This window comes from Morone saxatilis, unplaced genomic scaffold (genome assembly GCF_004916995.1).
Source record: "Morone saxatilis isolate NCDOM2014 unplaced genomic scaffold, NCSU_SB_2.0 Contig1, whole genome shotgun sequence".
In the NCBI taxonomy this organism is placed as follows: Eukaryota; Metazoa; Chordata; class Actinopteri; family Moronidae; genus Morone; species Morone saxatilis.
Window position 1 is genome coordinate 4,514,797 of NW_023339651.1, and position 18,395 is coordinate 4,533,191.

The 18,395-nt window shown below is 41.2% G+C and overlaps 1 protein-coding gene across 5 annotated transcripts in view; it reads left to right on the top strand.

Moving 5' to 3' along the window:
• The window catches only part of tanc2b (tetratricopeptide repeat, ankyrin repeat and coiled-coil containing 2b), a 136,152-nt gene that overhangs the window by 70,524 nt on the left and 47,233 nt on the right, over nt 1–18,395 (top strand). For 3 of the 5 annotated variants that reach the window (XM_035660543.1, XM_035660557.1, XM_035660551.1), the window contains one exon: nt 16,615–16,731. The exons of the other annotated variants lie outside the window; for them this stretch is intronic. In XM_035660543.1, the coding sequence (XP_035516436.1) occupies nt 16,615–16,731 (117 nt within the window). The remainder of the gene's footprint in view (nt 1–16,614; nt 16,732–18,395) is intronic. 5 annotated transcript variants of the gene reach the window in all.

Sequence of the window (18,395 nt, forward strand, 5' to 3'; positions counted from 1 at the left end):
GGGACTCTAGATTGTCTGCTTAGAGGACAGAGTCTCTAACTATTGTGATTTGATATAATTACAAGCCATTGCAATTTCTCAAGGAAAATGTTCACTTTGCGATACATTTTTAGATCAAGTCATGATATACAGCTTTTCTACCTCCTGTGCACTCATGAAAACATATGTTCTCACCAGCCGGGTTTGTCCCAGCATCCCTTCATCTTCATGCCTACAGATCCCCCGACCACCGTGTTTACATTGTCTATTTTTAGTCCGCTGTTGTCTAAGACTATGAGAGGCAATGATTGCTCATTCTCACAGTGATATCTCAGTGGCTGATTGTTATGAGTTGTAATCACTGATTGCTTATTTGTTCCTTAATAAACACCTCACTCAAGTGTCAGGCTCGCCAGAAGACGGTGCCCTAGTTGATTGATTGGCCCTGCTCCACTCTGAAACATTTAAAGGGAATTATTTCAACATCTCTCCCCAGATTACACTGCTTTCCCCTAATTAATGGCGGCAATCAATACAATTACCACCTCCCCATGGATTGCCACATAAAGGTGGAAAATTGCATTTGGCCTTAAAACCTGAGAATAGGGTTGATTTAATTGTCCCACCTAATTTTTCTCCCACTCTTGCTGCAATTATCACAGTAATATGAGTATATCTAAAATCAATTGTCTCTCTGGTGCTTACAGTAATAGACTGATACGTGAATAAGTGGCAATGTACTACAGTATGCTACCTTCTAAACGGTCACGTGATGTGAGCATAGAAATGCTCGGCAGCAGTGTGGATGGTCAGGATTAACAAGGCACATTGTGCAAAAGTGCTTAGTCAGGTTTTACAGCTCATTGTGTGGGTGGTCTTAAAGGCTCCACATTAAAACAGTTTAGCTCTGTTACATTAGCTACTCATCATGAATGCTGCAATTCTGGGCCTGTGTCATTGTTTGGTGTTTAATGGAGATGACAGGCTCACTTGTTGGGATATGTCTTGCACAGATGAAATTGACTATAATAAGATTTAAAACCCACAGTTGAACTCATGTTCAGGCACATTATTTGGTTGTTTTTAAAAGCCATCTGGGAAATGTAGGGTTTCATTACCTGAAGTAGAGGATGAGGCAAGTTGTGGAAAAGGCTGTTAAGACTAAATGGTTCCAGAAATACTTCATGAGTTATCTTAATAGCAACTAATGTACAGTATGACACCTTAATGTAAGAGTAAAGTTAGTCCAAAAAAAAAAGATGGAGGCATTTTTGTTTTATTAAAAACCATCCAGAACTTTCCAACATAAACATATAAATAACACACGATCTGGATCTTAAAGGACCAGTGTGAAGGATTTAGAGGCCTCGAGCAGTGTAGTTGCAGATTGCAACCCCCTCACTTCACCCTCTTGTTCCAAGCAAATAGGAGACACTATGGCGGTCGTGAAACTTGCAAACAGCCCAATCTTGAACCAGTGTTTGGTTTGTCTGTCCTGGGCTGCTGTAGAAATGTGGCCTCCATGGACGGTGACCCATCACTTGTGGGTCACCGTCTTGTCTCACCACAAGATCAAATCATGTAGTGATAATCAGTAGATGCAGTTTGCCCAGTTGTCATGGAACTTTAAGAACTTCTCATCCATGTTGGATTAAAATGTAAGGTTTTAAATGCAGTGGTGGTGGAAGTACTATAAAATTAATAATACAAGTCCTGTATTGTTACTTTTTTTTTTTGGTCCTGGTGTCTGGACACCATGATGTGTAATCTGGACTTTTCCTTGAAGTCATGATGTCATCTAACTCAAACCTGCAGTGCACCATGTCTGGGACATTTTATGATATCTTGTCCCCTCAGTGTATTTTTGAAATGAAGGCTGACATTTGGGACATCTCAATCTCGCTCTCTCCATGCCTCCTTAGCCAGCCTCCCGTTTATATGGCATCTGGTATCGTCTGTGAATTTTTTAAATGAACACTGACATTTGGGACATCTCAATCTCCACACCTCCTTACCCAACATTGCACCTTGAGAAAATTGTTCCTCAATTATTGTCATTATTTCTAGCTTGAACCGTCCCAGCCACCACAGACCCTCCAAATCATTTTTTCCGCTGAAAGGAAATGTGACATTTTCAGCTCCACTGTCACAGGCGAAAAATAAAGAGTGAAGGTTAAGTGTAGAAAGGAGTAATTGAAATGGAAGTATGATGCCCTCAGGAGGAGCACTACAGTAAAAACACTGGTTCTTTAAGTACTCTGCGGATATTCATAGAATAGTTTAGTCATCAGCCAAGTAGTCTGGATGTTTTAGTTATGAAATATCACAAATCTGCCTCTTCTTCATTAGGAACAAACATCAGTTCTTTTACAGTGTTACTTGAGGGAATTAATACAGATCTGGATCTGCCATTTGTTGTAGTTCAAGTTCTGCTGACATGAGTGGTGAATGCTGGTGCAGAATATTAAAAGATAGACTCATCCAAGCTGTTCCACTGATGAGAGGATTGATACCACTCTCACATATCTGTACGGTAAATATGAAGCTACATCCGGTAGCCTGCAAACGGGGCATGCCTCTGTCCAATGCTAACAAAATCTGCCCACGAGCAAAGCTCTCTAATTAACAGGTTGTATTGTTTGAATTGTTGCTTTCATACTTCGGTCTTATGTGTATTAAAGAAATGAGATATGCCATGTTAATTATTGAGCTTTAAAGGTGCTGGGAGGTGGATTTTGTTGCTGTTGGACAGAGCCAGGCTAGCAAAGCCAGAAAACAAAGATATGTATGCATTTCCCCAAACATATCTTAACCAGAGGAGTCAGTGTAGTCCTCAGTACTCAGAAAAAAAAGTTTAGCAGTTTAGACTGGGGACAGCAGAAGCTTAAACGCAGATTTCAAAGATCAAAGATGAGTTTGTTTGTTCATTGGGGGCATGCTGTAATAACTGTACATAGTTCAGTTTACACATAAAAAAAAATTGTTAAATCCCGCTGGAGATGTAGAAGACGAAGGAATTTATTGATTATAATTACAAAGAAAAACACAATGTGTGATTAAAAAATAATAACGTGAATAGACAATAGGACAAAAAAGAAGAAATCAATGATCATGAAATTTAAAAAAAGGAACAAAAATTGATTTTGGGAGGTGTACAGCTCAGAGGCAATGCCTTTGAACATACGATAGATAATTTGCAGTATACAGAAACGGCAAAGAAAAGTTTCCAAGATGACTTTAAATACAAGCTTCTTTTCTAAAACCACTTATAAATAGTTAATTTATGAGTTGTTACATCTGATGGAAAGAATAAGTAATGATTGATGTGCGTCACTTCTCATGAAAGGCACAGGTTAAAGTTTTCAAAAAGAAAGTCTTCCACCATTTCTGTCACGTAGATATAGGGAACAGGCACAGGGAAGATAAAGTAGGCATGTTAAGAATGAGAAGACGCCACATAATATAAGCAGAGCTTTGTTTTGTGGTAATGGGAATGAAGATCATAGTTTATTTCTTTAGCTTTAATCTGACAGGAGTTGCATGAAGAGGTTTAAAGACACATTTGCATCAGATTTATATTACTTTAAAAGCATCATTTGTGATCCAAACAAAATTCAAAACTCAGGATTTAATTGATTTGATTACAAATTCGTCCATTTATAAAAAAAACACTAGTCTAAGTTATAAATGTTTCCTTATGCTTCTGTTTTTCACACATATGCAACCTCCTTGAGCAAGTGTATCCGTGCTCATTTTAATGATAATAGTGTTAAACAGTGTTAGAGAGTTAAAGCCAGGCATGTGATCAACCACCCCCACTTGTCATCTCACTGGATTATAAAACAAAACGCATCACTTGTATCATGCCACAGATGTAAATGTAAAGCTATTTTTTCCCACAAAACTAAAAATGGTAGTACATAAATCATGCGTTCACTGGTTGTCTACAGGCAAACCTGTAGAGGGCGGTGCACACAACATGGCACTCAAAAACTTTCACCTGTAACCGTAGCACATCTTTAAGGTTTGTTGTTAACATGCTGCCTGTTGTTTTAAGTTGTTACTCTGGGGAAATAAGTGTGACAGGAGGAGATTAATAAAAAAACACTTAAAAAACAGCAGGCTTACAGCCTAACGGATATGAACCCCAACAAAAGCCAAGGCAGTACATAATAAACTCTTAGCCCTGTGGGTATGAACCCCTAAATAGCCATAAAACATGGCTGCAGCTGGACAAATACAGTTTCAAGGGTAAAACAAGGACGGACAGATGCCTGAACCCAAGAGGAAAATGGAGTAGGTTTTATTAAAACCCTTGTACCTATCAAATAATACCTCTCCTCTTTTTTCCCCACTTGTGATCTTATGTGTCCCCAAAGCTCCGTCCACAAACGGCAAAACTGTGTCCCTTTAATAATACCCTCCCTTACTCCCTCCCTCCTTTTTTTTTATGCCATTTTCTTTCCTCCCTCAATACCCACCCTTCTCCTCCCCCTCCTTTTGCTCTGCGGTTGCCATGACAACAGCAGCACTGCACCATTCATCTGTTGGAGACCTGAGCTCCTGTTCCTGTAGAGAGAGTGCGCCTCTCACATCTATACATAACACGCTAAGCGCTAATGCAGTCACAGAGGCGAATGAGGAGCTCAGTCCTATCTGTGCTCACAGGCTCCTGACAGGAGCTCCCTGTGCTGTTTGTGTGGGTTTTTTTTTATTTTTATTTTTATTTCTTTTGTAGTGGCGAAGGTTTTGGTCACCTGTCAGCCCTCGGTACTATTGTCATCGCAGAGGTGTCACCTCTGTGTCCCCCAGTGACACAGTGACTGCTGCGTTCTTCCTTCCTCCTTCCCTTTGCCTCCCTCTCTTTCCTCCTCCTCCTCCTCCTCCTCCTCCTCTTCTCGCTCCTCCCGTCACTGCCATATCTGCCTGGCTCTGTATCATTTACTGCGACTGAATTGAGAAGGCAGCATCAGCACTGAAACCTGTGGAGATTTCCTCAGAAAAGAAACAAGAGGGAAGAAGGAGAGAGAGCTTCAGTTTCTCCGCACTTATCCTCCCCTGCTTGGCTGCAGGTGTTTTTCTCCACCTGTTTTCTTTTTTCTTCTATTTTTTTTCTTATTTTTGATGAACTGGTCATCGCTCAGGGAGGAAGGACTGCTCGTGTCGCGGGAGGGGGAAGGAGGGGAGCTGGTGCCGTACTCCAGCCTTCAGGAATGCGAGATCTGGTTTGAGAATGGTGAGCCCTGCCACACCCTCTTTTGCTTGTTTCATTCCTCCATCTGTGCCTGAAAACTGTGTCTCCCCCTTTCACCTGCTGCTCCACCTTTGCTCGGCCAGAGCTTGCCCCAGGTCTGTCTGCTCTCTGATCTCACAGCTGGAGCTTCTGTGTCGGCCACTGGTTCGAATGACGTTTGTACAGACATGGGGCTAATGGGAGGAGCGCAGGAAAGTAATTTCTCTCCATGAAATTATGCATTTGTCAAAGGGCTGCACTCTAATGACAATGTAGGCTGGAGGACCTGTGAATCAACCAGAGTGCGATAATGTAAGTGTTTTTTTGTGGCGAGCTGCTCTGTTTCATGCGTCAGCGTGGGTGAGCGTTCAATTGTCTTTGAGTGTGTGTGTGTGTGTGTGTGTATGTCTGTTGGAGTGCGTGTGTCTAAGCACAAGCTGTGGGCGGCTAATGGTGCTTGTTCTTGTTGTTGTGTGTCTCACTTTTCCTTCCACAGCACAGCGTCGTATGTAGCATATGGTTGCGTAAATGGGTTGAAGTTGGTTGGGAATAGTTTTTCCCCACACCATGCAGTCGGCAGCAGCAGCAGCAGTGGCAGCTTGTTGTTGTGTACCAGAATCACCCTGTCATGTGCTGGGACATGGTTCCTCCTTCCAGTTCCAGTGCTGCAAGCTGCCTCCCTCCCTCTCTTATCCCAGGGGACTGCTAGCTGGTGTGTGAACAGAACAAAATGTCTCAATAACACTGTCTGCCAGAAAAACACAAGCACCTCATCAGCAGCTGCTATTGCTAGTCTCAGGTGAATGGTTTTTGATGAGGCGCCCACAGCCAGTTTTCACACCACTTAGTATCGCCACCTGGAGAGTGCTTTGATGAGCTTACTTTGTCAGCTGTCATTCAGGATGTATCGGGCAACGACACTAAGAACTTCCATTTCAGGGTGGCTAAATAGCCATGTTGATTGTGTCCAAGGTGGAGGAATGTAGGATCCCTCATGGGGTTATTTGAATGTGATGGTACAGAGTGAATGAGCTCCCTTCCACAGTGATATACAGCATAACTCTATGGTTATGACACATGAATATTTTTGTATTATTTCTCTCCCTGTTTAGACATTTTAACTGAGTGATGACTGTCTGACAAGAAGTTGGTATTCCAAGAAAATCTAAAGATAGCAAATCAACTGGCACAGAAAAATATAGATATGTCCAGTCTTGTTTGATACAGTTATAAAACTTATAATAGAAAGTATAGGCTGCTCTGTCTGATAATACTTGAATAAAAATATAATATGTGATGTGGCTGATGTGGCTGGTGCATTGTTTCCAAGGTTATTCTCATCTCTGCCTCCTCCTGAGTCCTGAGTTCTTCAGGTGTCTCATAATCTATGCCAGTGCATATCATCTCATTGTTAAGAAAAGTCAGTTAAGCCTGGCTTTGAATTGCCTGCTTCTCGATTGATGTGGCCCACTTACCTGAAAATCAGCCAGTTAAAACCTATTTTTCTCCTTTGCAGTGGTTCAGAGTGATATTGATTTATATAATTGCTTAGTTCCCCTCCCTTGCAATCCCCGGAGCATGTGTCAGACAAATGGCTTGTAAGCCTAAGATAAGTCGTGAAATAAATATGACCAAGTGTCTAAAATCCAACCTACTTTGGTCAGTTTTTGGGCGACACGTTAACCTGACACACAATGTATATAATGTAGCCCTAGCTGGACTTAAATTACTCTGAAAATTAATTTGATTTTATTTAGCTAACCAGTGGATTATAGGCTATGTGGGCCATTTAGTGACAGTATGGAGTCTGGATTTCTTATGGGGCTGCAGGCCTGTTTCACTACTCAACCCTGATTATAAAAGCAACCTGCTGAGTGACTCTGTTGATGGGTGGGCACAGTCTGTACTATGCATGACACCCTGGCTATAAATCAAGCGCTGACGACACCACTGTCCTTTAAATCCCTCACTTTGTTTCTCAGTCCTAAAGGTTAGGAGAGGAATCTAATTATGAGCTGCTCACTGGAGCTGTTGAAAACTAGTTTGAGGGTGTCATGTTCCTCCATTGTCAGTCATGTGACCCAGCAACTCTCGCCCTCAGCTTTTTACACAAATTACATGTCTTCTAAGTCTTTCCTTTACAGTCAAGCAGCACTTCTCAAATGTGTAGAATTTGAATTAGTCATCAAGGTAGCCGGTATTGCTAACTCTGTAACAACTCCCTGGGATCCTGAATTACAATCTTTTATTGTGATGAGAGACGACAGAATTAGTGCCGCCATTAGCAAGATGAAGTCATCTTCTTCTTTTCTTGATCCCCCTCCAACCATGCTCTTTAAGACAGCTTCTAGTGTCTATACCAGGTAACAACCTGCAATTAGAAATAGTCCACAAAGCTTTCAAAACAGCTACCATATACCCTCTTCTGAAGAAATGCAACCCAGAGAGTGCCGACCCTTGCAATTACAGGACTATCTGTAATCTGCCTTTCCTGGGTACATTTTTAAAGAAAACTGTGTTTTAACCATGTACCTAATCATCTAAATGATAACAGCATATTACAAAAGTTTCAGACCGGTTATCAAATTAATCACAGCACTAAAACTGCCTTGAGAAATGTAATACAGGAACTGAGAATGATGCTGCAAACAAAGTGGCTGTCCTAAAAACTGTACTTGACAGAGTAGATAATGACAATTTGATTGACAGTCTTGGGAAAAGGGTGGGTGTCTTGGGTAGTGTACTTGACTGGTTTTCTTTATACTTCATAACTTCACATATTTCTTTGTGATATTGACAATGGCATTCCTCAAGGAACCATTCTTGGTCCCTTTATGTTTTCTATATGCATGATCCCACAAAGTATCATAGTCACAGACCTGGCTGGGGCAGGGCCTTTGTATGTGAAGTTTGCATGTTTTCCCCGTGTTTGCGTGGGTTTCCTGCAGGTGTTCGGGTTTCCCCCACTATCAAAACATGTATGTTAGGTCAATCCTCCAGTCTGTGCCCACTGGCTCAGATCTGGAGTTTGTCCCTGGGTGCCAGCAATCCCCTGTGCCCACTGCTCTGAGTACTTAGGATAGGTCAAATGCAGATAATTACTTTCCCTGCAGGGATCAACAAAGGATAATTTAACTTAACACAATGTTATTTACCACTGTTATGCAGATGATAAAACATTTTATATTTCAGTTTATCCTGAGAATCCCAATGTTCTGAGCACATTAATGCATGTAGCTGAAAAGAACTTTAAAACTAAATATAAATAAAATAATAATTAAAATGTCTTTACTGGGGCCTATACGAAAAAAAAACATTTATTTCCTCATAGGGCCTAGTAAAGAGATGAATTTTAATTATTATTTACCTGTCTGGCCAAACATATAAATAATTGATAGCAATTTCAGGCTCTGAATCTTAATTCTCATTTGCACAAGTCTACCATTTTTTGGGGGATTTTAACAATGTTGTATCCAGGGTGCTGCTCCTTTGGTTTTACTCTTTATTCCCCAATGTTTAATTCATTTCTTTTAACATATTTTACTATTTTATTGACATAAAACATTGCATTGTTACTGATTGTTTTACCATTCAGAATTTCAACCCTCTCACGTAAAGCAGAATGCTACATGTTTGCCTCAAAGCTGCTATACAAATTAAGTTACTAATACTATCTTACTACCCCTCAGTGTGGTTGTTGCTTACATTTGGTTTTATATGGAAATTTAGCAGTACCTTCTGGAAGAAAAGCTGTAGAGTGGAAAAGAGAAACCCGCAGTGTGCTATTAATAGCGATGATAATGATTTGCTTACAAAACAGAGCAGTGGGTTACATATACCACCTCACTGCTTTCTGTGAATGCTGATGGTGGAGAGCTGAGCAAACATTTCTCTTTGAGATATATACACACAAACACAGAGGCCTAAAGAAGTGTGTTATTGTGTGTATGTGTGTCCATGCGTATCCAAAACCTTACAGACGACTGCAAAGGACTACACAATGACACCAGCCTCAGTATTAACATTCACTACTTGTCTGTCTGCTGTTAACTTATTTGCTCAGTCATTTCAGGGTGCTGAACCGCTATGAGGCGTTTGTCTGGATCACAGCTCTGACTTTGTATGGCTGCAATCAGTCTGCTAACTATGTCTACGGGATTACATAAGAGCAATAATTGATTACAGCTTTTGTCAGACATGAAAGAATTTTTGGGGGGCTTTGATGTTCATTTTATGTTGGGCTAAAGATAGTGCCAGATTATCGGAAACATCTTAATCGGAAGTCTCAAAATCAGTCATGCAATGCTTTTCCTTATTTATTGTCTTGTTTGAGTGTTTAATTTAATTCCTTAATTAAATAACAGCAGAGAAACAGATATAGCTTGTCCTTATTTTCTCAATGACGAGGGTGTGGTCCTCCAGTTGAGTGTAGCCGGGAGGTTATAAATATCCCCACTAGGGGCTGAACTCCAGTTGGGACAGAGGTCAAGGCAGCCTGTCTATTATTAGAGCACTGTATCAAGTGGTGTCCTTGGCAATTATGCTAGAAAGTGAGATCGTATTTAACTTTACAGCTTGCTGTTATCCTTAAGACCTCAGGAGGGCAGGCTTCCCATGTGTCCTGCTGAGGAAGGGTATGTGAAAAGTTCATGGTCACACCTCTGTGTCACCCTGCCACCAAAGGAGCGAGAACATGAGAAAAGAAAGTTAACCGTGTCTGAACCGCTCAGTGTTAACAATAGTTGCTGTGCTTCTACAGTAGAGCTGAGTCATGAGGGCAGAGTGCTTCAGGAATGAAGGGTTTGTTCACTAGAGTAGACAGCTGCCCAGAAAGCCTGCAGTATGGACATAAGGAGGATGTACACAAAAGGGATTTAGACGAGAGATGGTAAGATAAAAATAAAGCTGCTCAGAGCAAATAGTGTGCAGTGTGCAAGGCAAAATGATATGAAACACCATATTGATCTCCCTAAAATACTTTCAAGCTGGAGGGCTGTGTTCAAGCAACAATTATAAACTGTTCACTTGATGAACAGTTTCAGAAAGACTGCTATAAAGTGCCTCTCAATCAATGAAATTATACACAAATAGATATGAGCTCAGTTAAAAACCCTGATAACAGTGCAGTCAGAATATCAATAGCAAATGTAGCTGGTAAAAAACATTATAGAAAAACCTCTTTAAAATGTGTTTTTAAGGAGGGCTGTTTTGATTTTTTTTTAGCCTTGAATGTTGAAATGAAATACAGGATGTGTCACAGTGCTGTGGGCATGGATGGGGAAAAGCCCCATCATGTTTGATTAATCAATCAATCAATCTTAACTTGAGATCCACCTTTAAGGCGTTGTGTGAGGATTACTAACTATGTCCCTTTGTCAAGTTGTTTTCAAAGTCTTTTAAACGCCGATCCGATTTCAGATTGCTTCTCTAGTTCCAAGGCTGGACTGCTGCATACAGATGGCTTTGTGACAAATCAGTTTTTTTTTATTTTGGACACTTTGATTAACATCTCAGAATATCTGGTCCTCTAGATTAATTTACTTATTTATTGATGTAGCTTTGATATCACTTTTTTGTGGTATTGGTTACAGGTTATGTGGAACATTGAATTAACAGCGAGAGAGAGAGAGAGAGAGCTCGGCTAATGAGCATTCTTAGAAAATCAGCCCTTCCCTCCGCCCTCTTAAAATTCTGCCTGTGCTTCACCTTGCTCGGCTAATCCTCCCAAGGCTGTAATGATAGATACACAGACACTCGCACACATACATAAAAAGAGGGAGAGGCAGTCTAGCTAATGGACTTTCACTTGCTGCTGACTGTCAGCAGCCTCTGTTTTAAAGCTGTGACTGAACAGCTCCGGTGTTGCACAGCGACATCTGGTCTGCATTGTTTTGTTCAACAAGTCAACGAGACGAGCGCACAATCATCCGTGGTCTCTGAGCCGGATTACTATACGCACACTGGCAACAAGCCTCTGGGTCATAAATAACAGCTAGTGAAATTAATATAAGACAACTTATCCAAAGTCCTCAGTATCAAACACACTTTCATTTGTTGTCACATTTGTGTTTAAATGTATGTATAATGTCTTAAAAGATGTAGTATTGCACTGGCAGATTCACAATGGACAATTTAGAATAATCTGTCTTTTTTTATTCCAAGCATTCTTCTTCCTTGTCGAGATCTGGCACCTACATCACTCACAATGCAACCAGACAGCTGGAGAATATACTGTATGCAGGAAATAAAGCATACGTTTTTGTCCTCACATTTGTACATAAACTTGATAAAGACCACTTCAGCTCTCTCCGAGGCGCAGCAGACAAAGATAGCCACAGCACAAAGGATCAGAGCCTCAGTCGCACCAACTTACATCTTTGAGAGCTGAATTCCTTGAATTGAGGTGACATGGGGATGACCTGGTCCTGTGAAGCAGCTGAGAGTTGTCAATACAAAGACGTTGTTTGATTACATGTGAGCAAGCGTGTTGAGACCTTGAAGCTTTTTTTTTGCCGGTGAAATCTCCCTCTCCCTGCGTTACCACCACCACCTTTTATAAAGGTGGACAAGACTCGTCGTTTCCCTGTGCTCTGCTGTTGCCATAGTGACCAGCGCCGCATGCCTGATTTCTATAAAGCTCTGCTTGGGTTGCAGACAGCTGGGCAATGTATGTCCTCACCCACATTATTGTTCTGTGTGTGTGTGTGTGTGTGTATGTTAATGTATGTGTGGGCGCCTATGTCTTTGTCTGAGTGAGTGCCTGAGGTCGTATGTAAGTGAGACGGTGGTGCAGACGATACTTCATTGCTATCGAAATGTCTGCTTCCGCTTGCTTATCATTCTCTAATCTGCAGCAAATGAGAAATGAGAATGTGCATCGCATATTAGAGTTTTCAATTCATATTCAGATCTTGTCATTTGTTGAAAACCCAGGTTGTGTCTGGGGGGACTGTCATGTTGAAAAGAAGCTCTCCTCTTTCATATGCACAACACCCTGCATATGTGGATTTGAATCACAATATTGACTTGCTTTCTTTTTTTGTTGATGATTTCACCAAAGGCTGTGTGTATGTGCTGGCAAATCTTGGGAAAAGAGATCAGCTTTTAAAATGTTCACATTGTCCTTTAGCTTATTTACTGTCACCAATCTCTCAGCATCCCCTCCCCTTTCTCACTCTTATCTCACATGTACTCTTGCATACATGCCACATGCATATTCATGTTCACACCCTCACATCCAGAGCATGTAACAAATATCTATTTCACGGCCACGTGCATCTGCACACACAGACTAGATATATTTATTCATAAGCTCATTAGAGGAGTGGATTTGCCTGCTGCCATCCATCACACTGTCACCCATCCCCAGCCTGGCACACACTGACAACAGAACTGCAGGAGAGAAGTCCCTGGGATTTAGTCTCCTGGAGCCGGTGCTATAGAGAGGATTTACTCCAATAGACAGAGTCTCACTTCGCCATTTTATAGAGGTGAGATCAGGGAGACAAATACCAAACGAAATGATAATCTCCCATTCACCAGAGTTTATCCCGAAACTGATATTCTGTGGGGGGGGAAATAAATAAGGCTTTTAGTCTCTTAGCACAGTCATTGTCAGCTGGTATTCAGAAGCATGCTAACATTTAAAACAGTTAAAATTGTTACAGTTAAAAACAAAAGTTGTAACAGTTAAAACCTTTGGATGTTCTCACAGACACACTGTCACGTGAAAGCTCAGGCCGTCTCCTTGCTGTTTGTTACAAGCTAGCGCAAGCTGTTGCAAGCTCGTCACTGCAGGTACAAGAGCCGCTTATCACAACAAAGCAGGAATGTGGTTTGGAAGAGAAATCTAACTTTAGGCTCTTGTTACATGAAAGAAAGTCCAGCCCTGGCAGATTGCTGTATTGTCCTCTCTGTTGAATAAGTGTGATTTCTTTTGTAATATCTTAGTCTTAATGGGAGTGTCCCCTGATTTATTTTTTGTGCAGGAAGAGAAAGGCACGCTTCCCCAACCCTTCTACCTTCTTTTCTGCTGAAGGTCAAGGGGTTCTTATCTAATTAACATTTACACCGACTGACTGATATATGCCTGCTTTTCCTACTTGTTTAATTACCTATGATGCAAAACAGAAGATCGAAGCTCTGCTCAAGTGTGCAGACAAGTACTCTCTAGATGAACTGGCAGAGATCCATTGGTGATTCACTGACTGTGACCAGTGTTTTTAAGCTAATGACACGTATCTTGTAAGTAGGGAGGTGGTCTGGAAGTCAAAAAATGAAAATATATTTGAGTTTATATCTGATATAATGTGTTTAGCACATGTCTACAGTACCATGATTTGGCGTGCTTTCTTTTTGTTTTTTCTTACCTTTTAGATGTATGATGCTGAACTACGAAAATGTGTTTGATACATTGTTTAACTCACATGTTTACGGTTCTTAGATATTTGTTGAATGACACATTTATCGATTTTGTGTTTAAGATGTCTCAGTTCTAAGCCTGTTTGTCAGGCAGAATACAAATACAAATCTGTCTCCTTCAGAGTTGCTGTGATGGCAGTTGATCCAGTCATGGATAACTCGGGTCCCTTCTTCCTCCTGGCTGTCAGTTGTAGTTTCTCACTGTGGCATCTGTGCTGGCTCACTTCCTAGATGTGGTCAATGAGCAGAGTCCTCTCCAGACCATACCAGCACAACATTAACACCGTGTGTGTGGCAAGTGAACACATCTACTTCACACATATACACATAGCTCCAAATGAGTTCTCTATTTCCTCTGCCAAGGAGATTTTGTTTTTGTTTGTTTGACTGCATGTTTGTTAGTGAGCAGAATATCTCAAATCTTGACAGCAGATTTCAGTGGATCCGGGAAAGTTAGACGTTGGGACAAGGAACAATCAAGATTTTGGTGCAGATCCTAAGCAAGTCGCAGACCGTTTCAAGGAATTTCTGCAATTGCAGAATATGCAGTTTTTTTTAAAAACTTTTTTAACCTGCTGTTGGATGAATTGACATGAAATTTGTACAGACATTCACAGTCACTATAGGATGGATCCTATAGACTTTTGTGATTCTTTGATTTTTCCTGTAGCACCACCATGAGGTTGATATTTGGGATTTTGAGTGAAATGTCCTAGCTATTGGATTGATTGCCATGACATTTGAAGGATAAATTGTTTATGTTCCACCATCATCAGGTCAAAATTATAGTTTGTCCAATACTTTGGCTTATTTCCAAATACCAGCTAAACCAAGCCTTCAGGCTAAGATGTACTTTGTCTTTGGTGCTAATTAGCAAATGTTAGCATGGTAACATGCTAAACTAAGATGGCAATCATGATAAACTATATACCTGTTAACAGTCACATTGTTGCCATTTCTAGTGTGAGCATGTTAGCATGCTGACTTTAGCTTTTAGCTCAAACCACTTAAACCTAAGTAAAGCCTCACAGAGCCTCCAGCACAGCTGTAGACTCTTAGTCTTGTTCAGATAAAATGAAGGATTACGTGATCCCTTTTGGCTTGAGAAGTCCTACTACGGATATATATTATAAAACCCCTCAGACTCATTAGATTACCAGCATTTGGAAAAAAGAAAATCTGTTGCTCAGCATGACGCAGAGCCGTCTTAGTTCCTAAAAAGTTTACATTTTGAAGAAAATGGCTTGAAGACAGTGGAAAATGTTGTTTTTATGAAGATAAAGAGGATGGAGATTGAACATTTAAAGTCTGATTTTAAAATGGCAAGCCTTCTGCCTTGAGGCATAAACTCTTAAGTGTTTTCTATTATACTGTGCAAATGTTTTAACATGCATTTTGCATTGACCACAAGTCTGTACTGCTACTTCTGTCTGTCTTCACCTAAACTAAGACAAAGACATGAGATATAGACAGATGGACACACACACATTATCCTGGCATTAGCTGTAACATGAACCACAAACAGAAGTGGTAAGGAGCATGTTCTCATTCTGCAGTCATTGTTGCTTGAACATATGTTTCAACTGCTGCTCGTGACTTCCTGCTCACCCCACTCTGGTTCAGCTCAGTGTTGCTGCACTGGATAGCTTTGGACATGTGCACTCACCCATAATAAGAATGGTTAACAGTTGAAGCACTCGAATGAATAAATACATTTACAGTATTTTAAACCCTTATTTAACTAGATTAGTCAATTAAAAACAATTTATGCTGCCCATACCAAACGCAAGGACAAGCACAAATAAGAAAAGGAAGAGGTTGAATAAATGAGCCTTGTACACGACTTAGTTGATATTAGCTTAATTTCTTTTTGCAATTGTGCCTCAGTAGCTATCTCATGGAAGTGAGGACATTTATCAGAGTCTGAGAAATATGTGCTGATTCCCACTGTATGTGAGTATAGCTTTGGAGGTCACACCGTTATGAAATTATTATTTTTTTTATCTCTGTGTAGCAAAAGTCCCCCTTTGTCTGCTGTAGTTTTTGAGAATTTAGTAGAAGCAAGCAAGCAAGCTTGGCATTTTTGTGTTAATCATCAAAATATTAAAAGGTAGACAGAGTTGTTCTGCTAACTAAAGAATGTTATTGATGGACAAATTTGTTTGGCATCTCTTCCTGTGGGTTTGTCTGTATGAAGACTCTTATACCGCTCCGCATTGTGAATTCTTGTGCTTAGTGGAGCTGATACTGCTGCCACAGTGTGTGCACTTATGATACTATAAGATAGTGTGGGTCCCTGTGCTGTGACCAAGAACCCAGAAAAAGATCGTGTCACAACCACCACCCCCAGCTTTCATCATATAACTCTCTCTCTCTCACTCTCTCTCTCTCGCTCTCTGAATTTCTTGTCGAAGGGACTCGTTTGATGTCTCAGACTTGGTGCTTGAGTCAGGCGCGAGAACATTCCAAAAATGGATCTCATTTGCATTTCTTGGTGTGATTATGACACTGGACAAATAGACACAACAGGCTTATTTATTGCACTCCCTCTTTTCAAATAAAAAGTCCATCTTGTTTGCTGCTTTGTGAGTGTCGTGAGTGAACTGTAGGCCTATACAGGAGAAGAATTTGTGATATTTTCACATTTCAGTCGTTGGCTGAGGTTCTGCCTTGGTTTTCCCTAGTCCACTACCTGATTATTACCCATGCTGCTTGTTTACTCATGCTTTAGCTTTATTTGACCCAAGGCAAATACAAAGCTGCCTAGGAAAGCCTTGAGGATGTTTTCATTTTATCAGTGTGCTTCTAAAGTTCATAAGCTCTCTGTCTTCCTCCCTTTCTTTTCTGTCCCTGTCACTCCTCTCTTTCTTGGATTCTTCCATCTCCCTGATCTGTGTGTGTTTGTGTGTGTGTGTGTGTGTGTCTCTGTGTGTGTACATGTTGTCTCCTTCTCTATATGTGTGTATGCTTTCTGCTCCCAGCCCCTCTGCGGAAAGCAAAGTTTGTGGAGAGCCCTCGCATTCCACAATCAGAGCTTGGCTCCCCTACACACACCTCCACCACTGCCAAGAATCCAGACCTGGACACATACTGCCGTGGTAAGTTTTTAGCCAGCTCATCCCTCATTTCGTTGTGTTACTTTTTGCATGTTGTTTCCTGTCCTGTGAATCCGGTAGAATGACTCGGAAAGAGATGGGGAGAATTTATGGGTTTGCCAGTTATTCTGCCCACTGCTGCAAAGACGAAAACATTGCTACGGTCATTAATGAAATAGCTTTGCCTGGTGCCCACGGAGTCCATCCTCATTGCCTCCTCCCTTTCTGTCTCTCTAATCCTCTCTTGCTGCTTTCTCACTCTGCTCTGCTTCTCGGACGCAGAGCTTGTTTAGGTGCCGCCTCTGTTTTCTGTTAACTTCACAGTCTGTGGTTGCTCGGTAATCCTGTGGACAGTCCAGATTTCCCTCTATCTATCCCCGCCAAACCCCCTCTCTTCCCCCTTGTCTCTCCCCTCCTCGCACAGGGAGGACGGCAAAGCGGGTCACTCAAGGATAGTGCTCTGCTGAGATTTGCTTCTAGTATATCTGCTTTCTCATCTTGCCTCTCCTCTTCCTGTTGCCACTGAGAAGTGCAGTGTTGGCTTCCTGACCTGTCTTGTTGCCTCGACCTCTGGTGGCTGTGTGGACTTCCCAACAGGGCAGGACGCTGCTGCAACACTCCAGGGTTGGATGAACGCATGAGAGAAATAGTGGTGTGGGGTCTGAGGGCTTAACTGTTACTTAGGAGGAAAATGGTCGACAGAGTGCTACCAACCTTGTCCGTCTGTCAGCCTCTTCTGCTGAGTCTCTGCTCAATGGGAGTTCTAAGTAGGTGTCTATAGAAACTAGAATATATTTTTATAGCATTTCTTATTTCAGTACATGTCTTAATAGTATGTAGTACCTTAGGATAGTCCCTTTAGTTCTGGCACCTGCTGTTGAATCTCATGGATGAAAAACTGATGACCCTGGCTTTATTTTGCGTGACTCCTGTGAAACAGACTGTGGAATAACCATCAGTTGTGATGAGCTGCTAAGATCTCCTGCAGATGTGACATTTCAGGGTTGAAATGGTAATCTCTAGCGCCATTGAGGCAGGAAAACAGTTGATTACAAACAGGAATTCTGTCTTAGCGATAACAACTTGAGCTTGGATAGGAACCAGGAGGGATGAGATGAGTTTTCTGGGGTGAGGACTCGCACCTCCCAGGTGGACAGATGGACATCTTAGTTCTTAACAAGGGCTGCCTGGCATGAGTAGCAGCAGGGCAGTGACTTAAAACATCTGATCACATGCCAGTCCACACTCTGCTGCTGACGGTGTCTGTCGCCGGGGAGGAAGTCAGGTATCAGCTGATTTTTATGGCCCACAAAGAAATTTGTGGCGTCATAAATATGGTTTGTGAATATTTTGTGAGATAGCTTGTAAGATTCACCACCAGTCGTTCCTCCTTATATATATCAGACTGAAAGCTTTTCTAATGATGTTATAGCTCAACCTTCCTACAGTATTTACCCAGACTAGGTGTGGGTGCTTCATCATGATGTTTGTAATTACACAATATCCATATATACGTGAGTCCAACTGAAATCACATTTATTCCCCCCTTTTTGCAGTCAAAAAAATATTGTTATTTTAAATGTATTGTCAATAATTTACATTTTATTTTGATAGTCCATCTACAGTATTTCCACAGCTTATTAGTTGAGGTTCAACAGTTCAATGGT